The 16,935-nt window shown below is 32.5% G+C and overlaps 2 protein-coding genes across 2 annotated transcripts in view; one reads left to right on the forward strand and one right to left on the reverse strand.

The window, feature by feature from the left end:
- The window catches only part of LOC118195681 (putative methyltransferase-like protein 24), a 101,059-nt gene extending 95,942 nt beyond the window's left edge, over positions 1-5,117 (reverse strand). The window contains exon 1 of the mRNA XM_085817649.1: positions 4,875-5,117. Coding sequence (XP_085673775.1) covers positions 4,875-4,919 — 45 coding nt within the window. The 5' untranslated portion in view covers positions 4,920-5,117. The remainder of the gene's footprint in view (positions 1-4,874) is intronic.
- Positions 1-16,935, forward strand: part of LOC118195680 (putative methyltransferase-like protein 24) — a 77,448-nt gene that overhangs the window by 20,095 nt on the left and 40,418 nt on the right. The gene's annotated exons all lie outside the window — the stretch shown is intronic.

Genomic DNA, 16,935 nt, shown 5'->3' on the forward strand with positions numbered 1-16,935 from the left:
ACATGTAAGTGAGAAATAATTAAGAAAGCAAACAATGATAGTAATCATAGAGCAATACAATAATCATTGCTTTTTTTTAACTATTAGAGTCTCCTTTTCCTTCTTTGGATTATTGGATGAACCGCTCCCTTTCGAACCAATATCATTTTATCTTTAAATTACAGTGCAAAAATGAATTTAAAATATGTGTTAATAGATATGTGATTGGTAAAGTTCTAAGTAACAGTAGGGTTTTTTTTTTTTTTTTTTTTTTTTTTTAATTTATTACGTGCTCCGCCCTTAGGCACTACACGGAAAGGGAGGGATGCCCCGTGGAGGTCTTTTTAAGGGAAACTGGCTCGTATCCACGTTACACATGGGAGAAACCACGAAAACGCCCATGCAGCCAGCCCGTTCGCCGGGACTCGAACCCCGGAACGAACTACCAGAGTTCAGCGGCTTTTACCGCTCGGCCGCTGGTGGGCCTAACAGTAGGCTTTGACCTACTATTCTAAGCAACAAGAAGCTATTAGTAGTTAAGTTCGGGAAAATCAGGCGGATTTTCGACAGTTTAGGAGGATTTTCGACAGTTTTAGGCGGATTTTCGACAGTTTAGGAGGATTTTCGGCAGTTTTAGGCGGATTTTCCACAGTGAATGGTCTAGTGATTAACCTATGTTACTGAAAGGTCAACTACATGTATGGTACGACAGTTATGCATAGTGGAACTATATATATATATATATATATATATATATATTTTCTTAGCCCTACTTTAGTTTTCTATTTTATCTTAAAGAGAAAACTAAATTTTTCCTATTCCATTTTACTTACTTCTGTTTAGCACTTAAGGGTTCTTCTGTTTAGCACTTAATAAATACCGTATATTCCGCATGTAACGCGCACCGGTGTATAACGTCCACCTATAATTCCAAAGTATATTTTTTAATTTTTAGATATATTCCCGTATAACGCTCACTCTTCTCTTTCAGAAGAAACTTGAAAAGTACATGCATTCTTGTCTTTTGAAGTCATTGAGATTTTCCCTGGGCTTTTTCTACATAGTGAACTGACAAAAGATAAGGGGAATAATATATGTACGAGAGTGGGTTGTATTTAATGTAGGTGAGCACAAGAATGTTATTCTAGGGTTTCAAGAAAAAGAGGACATAATTTGAGGTAAGAACGCATTTTCGAGGCGAAAGAATTCGCGGACTGAAGAAGCATTTGCAAAAGGATGCCAAATGTATCATCATGCCGTCTAGAAATATTGTGTAAATGGATAATAAAGCATGGAATGAAATTAAAGCCGATATAATTCAAAAGACATTTAAAAAAGTGTAATATATCTCAAAATCTAAATGGAACTGAAGATGATTATTTATTTATGGAACAGAATAACAGTGATAGTGAAGACGAAAAAGAATTCGATGATGTGCCTGAAGATATCATGGAAGACGAATATGACAAACTTTTCATGTTATCCAATAATGAAAATTTTTAAGTTCATAAGGGATGTCATTTCTTTTAAATTAACAGCATTTAGTTAGTTGTAGAAATCTAATTTTTGTTCGTTCATATTTTTCTTAGTTTTAAACCTAACATTGTTATGTCCGGCTTATGACGCCCACACGTAAATTTCGATCTTAGTTTTCGTATTAAAGGTGTGCATTATACGTCGAAATATACACTAACAGGAAAAAGTTGAGAACTCAAAAACCATTTAGTAAAACTTCACGTGTTTCATAACGACATTATTGTAGTTCCAACTGTATAACGAACTCTTGTGGCAGAAGAAACGAAAACGTTAATTTCCCTATTGTAAAGATTCAGTGTAATAACAAAGCAAGGGTAAAAACAGTTCCAGGTGAACAGGTTATTTGGTGTGCCATCATCTGACCTAGGGTCATTTTCATGCATTTATATGGGTCAGAGAACTAGTCAGATTAAAGAAGAAACTAAATCTCGCTCTTCCTGTTCCATTCTCTTCTCTCTCAAAAGCGAAATAGAAGCATCTGTCAGAAATGAAGAGTGTTCCGCATTATTTATACTTGTGGGGATGTTCGCTGTATGTTCCGTACTCATGCAGAAAATCGTTCAAGAAATGGATAATTTTAGCAGTTTTTCTTTCATTAGCAGTCATCTCTGTAAGGATTTTATCGTCTCCTGGCGCCATCTATGAAAAGCACTTGGTAATAAACCGGAATGATGGTATGGCTTTTTTTTTTTTTTTTTTTTCTGTCTACTATGTAAATTTTATTAATTACTTATCTGCCGAAATCATCTACGATTTTAATTTTATCAAGTTTTTATATTTCCTAGTCTATTCCCATCCATTTAAGAAAATTATAATTACCATGGGAGAAAAAGCATATATAGTTTATTTTGACTACTCTCCAGTTTACACAGATTTATTAGTGCTGACATTTTTAAATCTTGCTGATACTATAATTGCTATCTCCTGCTCCAATAATCCTGAAAAGTGGCCATATCTGCATTGTTATCAATCTGTTCATTAATTAATCACATCATGCTCGCAAAATTTTAAACTTCTGTCGTGGATCTTTCCACGCGAAAATTAAAACTGCACTATAACTTAGCCTCTTATGCCAATGAGACTATTATTCTGTAAAATCTTTCCTATCCACTTTTTGCTTTAATGTTGTATTTATGTGTTAAAATAATCAAAAATACCAAAAAAACCCTATAAAATAAAAATACAAAAAAAAAAAAAAAAAGTATAAAACCCAAAAACTTCCAAAAAAATAAAAACTCGTCATGTACTTGATTTTTTCTTATTCCTGAACTTTCTTGAGCTATTGTGGCTCCCTCTAGTTTGCATCAAGTCAACTATATTATGCAATTTTCCTATTTCTGCACACTAATTAGGTATTTTTCTGATGTGGAGGCACATGCATGTACCTGCGAAAAATGTTGAGAACCACTGCTTCAGAATGTCAGTATAACAAAATAAATCCAAAGTATTATTTAAAGCTTTAAAGTCAATTAACTTAACGATTTTAGTCGTAATCTACTGGTCCAGGAATTTTAAAGAAATTAGAAATGTCCAAAAAAGTCAACCAACAATAAATTATAATGCATTATTTATCTGTAATATTAATTATTTTTAAAATCATGTTCACTAGATTAGTAATTGAAACACATGAATTAATGTGTACTATGTAAATAAACATTTCATATTTAATTAGCAAATGTAATGGATAGCATATGGATAAATGAGTCACATTCAAGTATGCCTATTTTTTAATTGAAATAGTTTAATCTTAAAAACTGCATCCGTTTTTCAACTGCGATACTTTTCTTTATATTTTAAGTAAAGTGCAATGAAATATGAAAAATTAATAATTAATAATTGAATTAATAACGCAAAAGTTAATAACTAAATAGAAATATGTGAATTAACTCTAACCGCCATTTAAAAGATAGCCAGTTCAGTTTCTTTGTTTCTGACACATATTATGTGAATACGAACCATTTTCCCTCAAAACTTTCTCCACGAAGACGTCCCTCTATTTCGGCAAATAGCCCTCCCGTGATTTTCCATATTTAAATAATCTAATCTGACACATGTTGTAATTCTTGCTGATATAAAATTGGATCATTTTTTATTGAGCTTCAGTATATGTTCTTTTCACATTTATTTGAACGTTGCCAAAAATATTTAAAATTATTTTACTAGGCGGGCTCTCTATGAAGTTCACGTAACTATAGAGAGTTAAAAAATGAAGATGTCAATGTCAGTATCAAAATGCTCAAAAAGAAAAAGCATATTTGTTAATTAAAAATCTTTTTTTTTTTTTTTTTTTTTTCAAATAATAAATACAAAAATCTTTTCTATGTTTTTTCTGGCAGTATATCTGCGCTGTGGTCTTTCTTCTGGAGATTCATCAGAGAAACTATAACTATACACACGAAATATAGGCTGTTACGCGAAACATAGATTGTATAATATGAAGATTACGGTGTTGTGTACCTCGATTTATAGTGACGTATCTTGCCGTATCTTGATGCACATATAGAATGCATGACATGCAGACTTTAACATTTTTTCCGCAGTCATATGACATAAAACACGTTCTTTTGTACTGTACGAAATAACAGTCTCTACTATAAAATAATGAAGAATCTGCGTGTGTGTATGTTCGTTCCTTGGACTGTGGTAAAATGGCGGTAAACACAGCCACCATATTTTGAACGTACGTGTAGTCCTTTTGATTAACAAACTCGTCGACTCAAAAGCAATATGCCCCCTTATTTTAGCCAAAGTCCCTGAGCCATTACATTTTTCAAATGGAAAAGGCTTGTTGCATGTGAATAAGCTATTTTAAATTCAATATTATTATGTGATGGTAACAGTGGATATAGTGAAGCGTCATCTACCTATAAAATTTGTAGCTAACTATTCATTTCATCAGTACCCACCAGCGGCAAAAGGGTAAAATTGCTGAACACTTGTAGTTTAACCAGGCTTTCAAATCCGATGATTGGGCTGGAGACATTGGATGTTTTCTTAGCTGTCTCCAAGCATAACACAAATACTTAAGAAGTCCTCCACGACAGCATTCCTTCCCACAGAAGAATAATCCTAAACGATTCATGCTTGTGATTCATTCGTATATTTACCCATTTATTACACAATTTTAAAATCTTTACAGAGCTTTCAAACTACATTGTATGTACTCTAATAAAGCACATATAATATTGAATAAAATTATAATATAATTTTCTTAATATTTTAAATGGTTTTATTCAAGATGACTAAAACGCTATTAAGGAAAGTTCTAAGAAACAAATACAAATTTATAAAAGCAATGAAAGATCGTTACGCTATATGAAATAAATTTAATATAAAATACTAATACGAGTATTCAGTACCTTAACCATCTCTTCAAACCAACTGGATAGTGCCATAGCTTCCATATTATTGTGCTACTGCTGTCTACTGCGTTAATTCTCATGTTAATTCTGCACATGGGTAAAAAGCTCAATTTTTTTTCATAAAAATGCGTAGACAGTTTTGCCGAGATAGTTGGTTTATTTCATGTTTATGTTTGGATAAGATCTCTCGTTTTTTAAGCACTACATCGCACACAAACAACCAAAAAGCACAAAAATCAAAACGGTCAGAACGTTCACAGTAAAAAGGGGAAAAAACTCAGTGTTTGCAAGGGTGGAGAAAAAACATTCGTTTCTCCCCTAAAATGGAAATCGAAACTTTTCTGGCACGCTTCCAACAAGAACTTAAACATAGGTGGGTGGCCTGTATATGACCACACACAAAAAGGTGTTCTTTAATGCCTAATAATATATATGTCAGCAGCAAATTTAAGAAGCAAAATGCTATCGTCCTCCTGAGCTTCTGCGAACGCTTTTAAGATACAGGCTATATTTAATATTTTTTTAACAATTCAGGGATACCTTGCGATTGGGACTTGTTTCACTCTATAAAACCGCCTCTGCATTCAGGAGGGTGGTAGCCTCAAACTGGAAGACCGCATGCGGCCACCAAAGCAATTTTACACGGCCCACGAATACATGTCAATTATGTACGTGTTGTAACTTATAGCTTTAGAGATATAGAATATACGCATTGAACTTATATGCGCGAATGCTGTTGAAGGTAAAAAAGGGCAGAATTAATAGGCTGAGGCTTTGTTACTTTGTGTTTCTATGACACACCACGTGATTAGGGTAAGGTGGAATATTACCCAATTTAGAGTAAGTAAATTTAGTGCGCCAGGTAAATTTGATGGCGCTTTATATCCTGATGTATCTAGTCTTTCCTACTGAATTGGTACGATTAATATGTAATTTCCTTGAGTGAGTCATCAAATGGTTAGCTGAACACTTAGCCGCGTAGTTTATATTATTATACGGGTGAAGAGAAAATATCGTATGGCTTATGAAACCCCTTTATTTGTGCCTGTAGTTCAAACCAGATTATGTCGATACTTATCATTTAGAATCATACATAACATTTGAGTGTTGCTTTCGTGTGAAAATTCATCTTGTTAAATTAAATTGCAAATAAAATTATATTTGATTTTAATTAAAGAAAAAAGAAAATCTGAAAGTTTTCAGATTTTAAATTACTTCCAAAGGGGCGTTTTTTTAGTATTTTGTGTGCCACCTTTATTTATTAAATATCATGTTTTTCGCACTTAACATTATACTTATTGTTTTTTTTTTTTTTTTTTTTTTTTTTTTTTTTTTCTGTACAACGTTGCCATTGCTCGCTTTGAAATCGTTGAGTTTGTTAATCAAAAATTCATTAAAGTTTTACAAAATATGAAATCGATAATGAAACAAATTTCCAATTCGGGCTTCCAGATGCCCATATTCGCAGTAGGATTACGTCATTCAAAACTGGATGGCTCTAGGTACCGTTGTTTTATTACAATGCGGGAAACACACATACATTTATGCAGATTTTCCATTATTTAATTTCTTCAAATATAATACAGGGTAATCATATTTGATGGCAACAGTTTGAAAAGTGAAACGGACATTCAGAGTGAATCGACCCAAAATCGCAAAACGAAAACAATAGTCCCTCAGGAACAAAGCCCCTTTTGACTAAAAAAAAAAAAAAAAAATCTGAAAGGTTTTCAAATTTTACATTATGCCCAGAGAGACGTTTTTTAACGTTTCGTGTGTTATCTTTATTTATTAAATATCATGTTCTTCGCACTTAAACCATAAAATTCAATTCAACGGCAATATCGCAAAATAATTTTAAAATTGAGTATATCTTTAGAATTCCCGATATAGTCTCGCGCGCTGGAGATAAAAGTATTTTATTTTTCCGTAAAGTGTTGCCATTCCTCGCTTTGAAATCGTTGAGTTTGTTAATCAAAAATTCGTTAAAGTGTTACAAAATATGAAATCGATAATAAAACAAATTCCAAATTAGGGGTTGCAGATGCTCATATTTCGTGGAGGATTACATTCTTCAAAATTTGATGGCTCTAGGTACCATCGTTTTATCACAATGCGAGAAACATACATACATTCATGCAGATTCTTCATTATTTAATTTCTTTAAATATAACACATTGCGATAATATTTGGGGACAACAATTTAAAAACTGAAACGGACATTTAAAGTTTTCGTCGCAAAATACTAAAACGAAATTAATAGCCCTTTTGGCTAACGCCATTTGGACTAATTAAACCACAAGAGATGTCTTTTAGACAAAGAAATAACAAAGAATAAAAGAAAAGCCGACGAAGAAGGGCGTGTGAAAGGCTTAGAATAAGAACAAAATTTTTACAAGAGCAAGTGAATCCAGTGAGGCAGCAGTTCATACATGTTTTACTCACGCGCACATCATTACAAAACGATAAAAATCTTTTGCGGATGGCGAATCACTTAAGAGAGTGTTTGATTAAGTCGGCTGATCTTTGTCCTGACAAGTAACACAAAAATATTGGTTATTCAGTATGGTAGTGATATGTATTAATGAAATCGCCAGTGATTTACGATATCAGTTAAAAGAAAAAATATATAAATGCTGCAGCTTTTGCAATAACAGTTAATGAAAGTACTAATATCATAAAAACAGCGCCCGCTACTATTTTCGTACAAGAAACTAATGATGAATTCGAAGTAATTGTATAAGTCTTGGAATAATTCCAAGAATGGTTTTCGTTTTTTGGCAACAGCTAACAAAATCAATAAGTAATCATAATACTAATAATGTTTGGCTGTTGGCAAAACTAAACAAAATCAATTGACTTTTCTTCCCTAGATGGAGGCTCCAATATTTTCAGGATGCTCACAAAATACAGCGGCTCCCGAAAGTGTTCAGACACTTTAAAAATTTGCAGAAAAGTGCATTTTAGTGACGTTTAAAAATCTCTTGGCTTTATTTTTTGCTTGCTTATGTCGCCATATTTTATTTAGTAATTAGAAATGGCTCGCATTCTTGAGAAAACAACAAATAGCAATCGAAAATTTAACATTTTTCCTCATAAAGGTGGAAAATCGATCCGGGATATCGCTAAATTAGTAAATTTATCCCATTCTACTGCGCAGTGTGTGATAAAACGTTATAAAAAATAAAATCGGATCCAAAATAAAGAAGTCATCCGGTAAACTTAACGTAATCAGAGATTTATAGTTAGAAAATGTGTGATAAATCCACGTTTGAATGCTGTAAAAATTTCTAAAATTTACAGAAAATGTTCAAATTCAATTTCACCTGAAACTTTTCTACGAGTGCTCAAATCAGCTGGATTATATGGGCTTTCTACTCGGAGAACATTTTTTGTAAAAGCAAAAAATAGAAAGCGTAGGCTCTCCTTTGCAAAATCATAAGCCCGAAGCATTCTTTGCAATCATTCCTTTGCAAATACGTAAGCCCAGAGCATATTGGAATCATGTCTTATTTGCAGATGAAAGCAAGTTTAACATTTTTGGTTCCGATGGGCGTATGGCAAAGAAAAAATGAAGAACTTAATCCCAAAACCTCACTGGAACAGTAAAGCAGAGTTTCTTAAACTGTGGGTCGCGATCCTCATGGGGGTCGCCAAAAATTTAGCAGTTTGGATATTTCTTTAACTTATTATTATAATTTTACAATTACCAAATATTTTTTATACAATGTAGCTGAAAATAGATAAAGATAAGACAACACAAACAAAGAAAAAACGTTTCGAAGCATTCTTTTTTAATATAAACGTTCATTTTCCTTGTTTTGCACGTGACGCTGTCATTTCGTCTGTTACTTATTTAAAATTTTCACATTGTTCTATGTCTTGAAATTAAAGTTAATGACCTAAAACTACAATAATATATTCCAATACAAATGAAAAAATTGACAGTTTCACTCACGCGTGTTTCGTATTTGCGCAATGTTTATTGTAAATATTATAGGTCCAGGGGTCACGAAAGAAATCTCAGTGATAAAAAGGAGTCGCGACTGAAAAAGGTTTAAGAAGCCTTGCAGTAAAGCATGGCGGTGGAGGTGTCCTTGTGTGTGGGTGCATTTCAGCATCAGAATTAGGTAATTTAGTATTTATTGCTGGCGTAATGAACCATGCTTTTTATTGAAAAATTTTAAAAGATAATTTAAAACTGTCCGCCTAAAATGGGTATTGGAAAGAACATTATTTTTTATCAGGATGACGATCCTAAACACGAGGCTCTTCTCGTTCGCCTTTGCTGTATCTATAATTGTCCACGGGTTCTGAAAACACCATCTCAGTCTCGAGATTAAAAAAAAAAGCTGCTGAACTCTATGCTTAGACGTCTGAAAAGCTGTCATAAATGCTACAGGATATCCTACAAAATACTGCAATATTTACTAATATGTGCAGATTTCTTTAAAGTGTACGAAGACTTTTGTGAAGTAACTTTTCTGTTGCTTTTTTATTACTGATTTTCCAAAAAGAGTTTTACTAAGTTCATAAAATAATTAATACAGTTTTGCTAATATAAATTTATAGATATTATTAAAAAAACTCCTATTTCTCAAATAGTAGTTTTATCAATGAATAAAGCAATATTTTCCTGAAATTCGTAAGTGTATGAACACTTTTGGGAGCCGCTGTACTACGCGTTTGACAGTTTCAAATGTCCTACATTCTGTTTAGTGTAAATTTGATGTTACTTTGATTATCGATTACTGATGTTACTTTGATTATCGATTACTGATGTTACTTTGATTATCGATTACTGATGTTACTTTGATTATCGAAACATGCACACAGATGCGGTCAGATTTTCACAAGTTTTTATTGTAGGTATAAGCACAATGGGTGATGATTTAGAAGTCAAGAAATCACGTTTTTTCGATCACTTGGGGATGCTGAAATCGAAAAAAGGAAAAAAATAATCACTTGTTTACAAGAAAAGAGTATAATTAGCCCAAAATGGCGTTAGCTGGAAAGGGCTATCAGTTTCGAAACGGAATTTCGCAGCGTATCACTTTTCAGACTGTTGCCATGAAATATTATAGCCCTGTATTACTTTTAAAGAAATGAAATAATGAAGAATCTGCATGAATGTATGTATCTTTCTCCCATTATGAAAAAAGGCTGGGGCCATCAAATTTTAAAAAAGTCCTCCACCCGAACAAGTACCTCTGTACAGACCGCATTTTGAAATTTGAATTTTATATTTCCCATTTTGAAAAACTTGAATGAATTTTTATCAAACTCAACGATCTGAAAGTGAGCAGTGGCAATACTGTACAGATTAAAACATTTTTATCTTTAGCGCGCGATATTGTACAGCGGAAATTCTAAGCATATCTGTTTTTAAACATTTTATGATTTTGCTATCCAACTTAACTTTATGTGGGGTAAGTGCGAAGAATATACTGTTTAATTAATAAACATAGCGCATAAAGCGTTAATAATAAAAAGATAAATAAAAGGTTTTGCAAACCATTTTAGTAAGAAAACTGTGTATTGGGGTTGGCAAAAGTGAGTTCAACAGCAGAGGGGTAGACTACGAGCTCAGTGAGACCGTAAAAAAACATTAAAAAGCCGTTTTTTGGGCGACCTTTAAAACTCATCAGCCCTATCAGACATTTGGGAGGAGAGGGGGCAAGAAAGATAAGGAAACCGAATACGAAGGCTCTGAAAAACCACGTAAAAGCTTTGAACTATTATCAAGATATTATTTTCGACTTTTTCGAGATTTAATTAGCATTGAATATATAAGGTAAAAAATCTGATGTGTACACCACATGACTTCCTTGTACGGAATATTAAATTATACGCATTTGTTTCTTGCATTTCTTTTAAACTTATTGGATTTAATTAAATCTACTTCGCCGACAGCGCATAAACCATAATAGAATAAAGGCATTCTTTAAAATTCACTCTATTTGTTTAACATAGCGACACTCTGGCACTAGGTTCACTTAACTGTATTATATTTCATTCATATTATAACTCAGAATGCACAAAATGTATATCATTTAAATAATTATCTAATCGTTGCCACGTGTTCTTTTCAAATACTATAATAAAGCTAGAACGATGTAAAAAAGAAATTAAGCTAACAAAACAAAAAAGAAACAGTTTTTCACAGACGATTGAGTACTTCTCATTCAATTAATTCAGTTTTCACTTCGCAACAAGACAAAAATACATAAAAGCTCAAAATATCTGTATTAAAAATTATTTCATAAGAATAAATTGAATTTAATTAAAAAAATTAAATTTAAATATATATTGAATTAAATAGTCTTTGCGCCATTGCTGCAAGGAAAGAAATTTAAATTTAAACAAATTTAAATTCTTAACAAAACGTATAAAAGTAAAAAAGCAAATTTAAATTCTAAAAAAAGGAAAGAAGGCAAAATAATTTAAAATAATTTTTAAAAAAATGTGCAAACGTGTAAAAGATTTAATTCTCGAACTTATCTACGATATCATTTAAATTCAGAAACATAAGCAAATCAAGTGCAATATCTATCCATGAAAATAAATCTACTAATTTAATAAATTAAAATTACATTAAACAATTTTTTTAAAAAATGCATATGTGAATGACTGTAGAGTAGGCAGGAGACAGACTTATCAAGGGGAAGTTACCTCCAAACCTATATCCCCAATCATTCAATTCGTGTTTCGTCATTCATGCAGGCAAGGGTAAAAGTCAAAACCAAAAGTAATTCCAATAAAGTGGTACCCTTAGAAATTAACATTTAAGAATTAAAGTTCAAAAAGGAAAATACTAATGAAGTCTTTTGAGAAACAAGCAAGTAAAGTCAAGTATTAAACTTTTTCTTAAAAAATTAAATTTTTTATAAAATAATAAAAAAATCTAGAAACCAATGTATTTTAGAAATCCTTGTCTACAGAAACTTCCCCTACACGAATATGCATATCAATAAAAAGAAACTATAAAAGAACTATACATAATCCATATAAACCAATAAGAAACAAAAAGAACTAATTCACAATTTTTAAAAAACAAATATATATTTAAAAATATAATTTCATATTTAGAAAATACTTAGATACTACATAAAAATTTTTTTTAAAAATACTTAAAGCAAGTAAATAGTAAGTTTTAATTCTAATTTACCTACTATATGAGTGTTGGGGTCTGCAAATGTGTTGTTAAAGAGAAGTAAGTGTGTTCTTCAAATTACATAGATGGCGCTTATGTAGGTAAAGTTGAGTGTCAAGCTGCTATCTTTGTTATAGTAAAAAATTTTTTGTAAACATTAATATTAAAATTTAATTAAATTAAATTAAAAATCCTAAAGGTAGTAATATCAATTATTTAGGGAGTTAAGTAACTGAGCCAATCAAGAGATGTAAGTTTGCTTGAAGGAAATTAAAGTGAAGTGGTATGTGAAAAAAATGTAAACTGTTTGTAATTTGAAATGTGTGTTCTGTTGAAAAATTGTGAAAATTGTTAAAAAATTAAGTGAAAAATATTCTGTGTGAAAATTGCAAAAATTAAAGTAATTAAGAAAAACTGAAATGTTTTAATATTAAAGTTTTAAAGTATAATTTCCCAAAATGTTTTTGAAATGAAGTCCTTAAAAAATCTCTAAAAATTCCCAGAAATTTCTCAAAAATTCCTTTAGGAAGTTAAATAAAACTTAAATTTGATGAAAGAAAATATTAAAAGTTTAATGAACTTGATTTCAATTGAAATATCAAAACTTAACTAAATACTGGCTAAAGTATGGAAAATTAGAAGAAGAAAATTAAAATCTTCAATCAATTCGGGCTATAGTTGAGACTTTTGAAAAGAGTTGGCCCTTTATTAGTAAAAGGAAAGAATCCAGTATTGATTAAATATACATATTTACAAAATATTTACAATAAAAATTTACAACAATTTCTCTACTCTTTTATATCCTTCATTACCCTCCAGCTAAGGTTTAAGGTAATGTTATCATATCCAAAAGAGCCAAAAAATTATAAAGTAAAGTCAAGGCCTGCCTTTTTAATATATAAATTAATAAATTTTGGTGGTACTTGGTTATCAACTTGTACATTAATTAGTTTTATGATTTCTTCCTTTAAATCGTCATTTTCAGTTCATATATTTTTTATTCTGATAATTCGGCTATGAAACGTGTTTTCTATTACTTTTCTAGAGATATTAGAGTTCAAATTAATTAGTTTAATAGTAGGAAAATGGAAGTTCCTTCTTTTATCAAATAATTTAATTTTGGGCAACAAATCTACAATTCTGCTGTTTCAAATGTAAACAAATATGTCCGCCATGTTATTTAAAACTTAACCGCACTTAAACAGCTTTTAAATTGTTGATAATTGTAAAAATATTGCTTCCAGAATTACGAAAGACATAAAAACCTTAACCAGAAGATAAGAACAACATAATTCAATCATTTTTAAAGCAAAAAATGCACAATTTACAAACATATAAGAGTAAAGAAACTGAGATCACTGTGCCGAGTAACAGAGTGGATATATATATAAATATAGTATTTATATATGTTTGGTGCGGCCGATTGCAACCAAAATACGAGGTGCACATCTACATGTTATAGCAGTCCTATATACAAAATTTCAACGTTTTTGAGGCTACTCGTTTTTGAGTTATGCGAGATACGTACGTACGCACGTACGTACATACGCTCGTACAGACGCCACGAAAAATTCTCTTCAGAATTAATTTTAAAGCAGTTTTATAATTTTTTTGGAGGAAACGAGCCTTTTATTCTGTCCTTACGTACAGATATCACGCAAAAACATCGTTAAATTGCATTCGATAGCGGTCAAAATGGATATTTTCGTTGAAATATGCTGCCTCAAACTTTTCGCGATTACAATACTTCCTTTTTACTTCGTACAAGGAAGTAAAAAGTTTGAAGATTTTATGTAATGTGAAGTACACGTAAATTCTTGCCGCTCTGGAGAATTGATCTTTTGCTACAACGGGAAGAGAGGCACAATCTTTTCTAGCTTGATTTTATACATAATATACAAAAATTTAACGTAATTCCGACGCAGTCACAGGGCAGCAATCGAATACGCTGTCTATCAGTCTTGCATTATCTTGTTGGAAAATGGCGTTTAGGGACCTCGAAGATAGGGCAACAACCACTGGACGTAAGATGTCAGAAATGTACCCATCTGCGTTCAAATTACCGTCGATTTGAACTAAAGATGTGCGTGTCGTGTAAAGTTTCTGTCTATTCTAACAGCGGTTCTTAACAGTCATTTGATTGCTTCTTTGCTTAGTTTTAAGTAGGTTGTAATGTATTTTGCAGTAATTTACAAAACAGACAATCTTCTTAGTAGAACTTAAATTTTATTTCTAGTTCTCGGTGATAGACAAATTTTATACAATTCTAAAGTGGCAAAATTTTAATACTACTCCTAGCTGGCAAAATCTTCAGAATACTAAATCTTTTTAAAACAATATCTCTCGTTGCTGAGTAACGGTTTGATATAAATATGGCGTTGCCACTTCAACAATAATTATATTTATTTATTAAATAACAAGATATTACAAGGTCCTAACAGAACACTCTTTCCCCGAACAACAACATCCAAGCTTACATGTTAACTTTATGAGCCTTTTAGCCATCTATTCGGCTGCGTTCCCGAGGCGGGGTGGAGCAGAAAGTAGATGGTTTCTGCCAGGAAGATAACACACTGTGATGCTAAGGCCAGATCAGTGGTCTTCCTTGGTGGCGCTCACTCACTCACCCACTGGCTGCCCAAACCATCACAAACTAGGTGCAGGGCCCCTATGCCGATATCGAATGCAAGCAGACGACGTGCGGTCTCCTCGGACACCCCAGAAACGTATACGACCATCAGAATACTGCACGTAAAACTAGAACTCGTTTGAAAAGGCGACATTGTAATGGTCACTCTGCTGATAGTGCACGCTGCTGCAAACGTCGTCGACGCACCTTACGAGCTGATACCAGGCATGCTGCAAACATGCCCATTTCCTGATTAATGGCCCGTGATGTGGTAGTACGGGCTGAACTCAATATGTCTGTCCTCTCTGGCGTTAGTCATAGGATTGCGTTGAGATCGTGCATGCCGTTCAGTATGACCCTCAGCAATCCATTGATTCTATATTCGCATGACAGTGGTAGGATGTCGACCAATGCGACCAGCGATATCACAGACCAATAATCTACACTTTCGATAGGCAACGATTCTGCCTCTATCGAATTTCGAAACTTGCTGGTAAGCATTTCCTCTTCTTATTCGAGGCATAACACGATATTCCGAGCAAACTCCACCTTACGAAACACTTTCCGAAGGAAAAATCCACTACACAACTTTTCTTTTATGCAATGCTTCAGATGTCGCTTCTGCTTCCTGTATCGTCTAAATGCGCTGAAAGTAATTTTATGGCCAGCAGTCTATATGATACTAAAAGTGTTCGTTATGTCTCCGGTCACACAGCAACGAGTAATGTTTATAAAGGCTTTCTAAAATCAGACTGAATATTTTTTGAGAGTCAGATCAAGGAAAATTAAAAACGCAAGCAAAGCAAGTGTTGTTTATCAGCACCAGGTACAAAAACTATCATAATAAATATTGGAATACACATATTTTATGTAAATCTTAAGGCATAAAAAAGTAAAAGAAAAGGATAATAATATAATAGCATATACTAGCATAATATAATAACGAACTGGACGAGACATTTATCAATTTTTTTTCATTTTATTAAAGTGTATTATGTTATTTTTGTTATTAAAACGTAATCAACCATAACTAGAAAAAAGTGGTTAAAATTGGTAAAAACAATAAAAATGAGGCCACCCCCCCCCATTGTCATGTGTGACCCTGGGACGCCCAGGTCTCTAGTTATCGTCTTGACCCTAATTCTGCGTTACATTACGCATCAGCATCAAAGCAAGTCGAAAATTTTTTAGTCAGACTCAGCACGTTTTTAATCGTTAAGTGATGACATCGCATTTTCTTAGGTAAGACTGAACCGACAAGAAATATATGGCAGATCAAGCTGACAAAACTATGGCGCCAAGACGTGTTAACACCAATTAAGAAGGAACAAGTGCAAGAGACATTACGCGTAAGCAGGAAGTTGAGAGGGGAAAAAATGACCTACAGAAATCAGGCAAGGATGCATTTTTTTATCAACTTCAGCAAAGCAGATTTTGGGATTATAAGCGATGTCATAATCTGAACTTAGTACTTTGAACCTGAACTTTCGTCTTGCGTGATTTCATTGTGAACAAGAAGTGACTCTCCTCATGCTTCCTTCATTCTAGTATGTCCAAACTTTCCTGATAATGATTATGTTTGTATACACTGATGATAGATCTCTTGGCGATACTAGAGTGAAAAAGTAAAAGAATCTTTTACTCAAAACGTTGCACACATTTTCTCAGAACTACACTCAGTTGTGATAACATTGCTTATTTACTCGCACACTTTTCCTCCTTGGGTAATTTTCTCCGCAGTATTTTTTAACAAATGATTTAGAAACTTCTGATTTATGGTAACAATGTAAAATGTATGCATAAATAAAAAGGTAATTGGCGTAAGTAAAAAGATTGTTTATGAAACTGGAAAGTCCTTTAATATAGATAACACAATAGCATTAATTCGTGTCTTAAATGCCCTATGCTTGCCATTTAAGCCGTCACTTCAGAAATGTTCTCCTTCCTGTTTTGAAGCATTAAAATGAGTAGGATAACTAACACGATATTTAAATGGTTATATTTCCTAACATCAACAACAGAAAAACAAATGCAATAAACTTTAGGATTTAAGACGCCTTTGATATTGACTGCACAGAAGTGAAGTCAATCCCTCATAGTTTTGAAACATTTGATTCCAGATCATCTCCCCCCTCCCCGCAAGATTTCAAACAATATGCCATCATAGGATTTCTAAAAAAACATTCCTTGATTTGATTCTTTATTGTTAAGGAAAACAATGTGAATATATATATGCTAAACAATGTGAATATTGCCAGTGTATTGCACATGTTAAA

The sequence above is a fragment of the Stegodyphus dumicola genome, chromosome 5 (genome assembly GCF_044657685.1).
Source record: "Stegodyphus dumicola isolate Sdum_Otavi_A_Nest chromosome 5, ASM4465768v1".
Classification (NCBI taxonomy): domain Eukaryota; kingdom Metazoa; phylum Arthropoda; class Arachnida; order Araneae; family Eresidae; genus Stegodyphus; species Stegodyphus dumicola.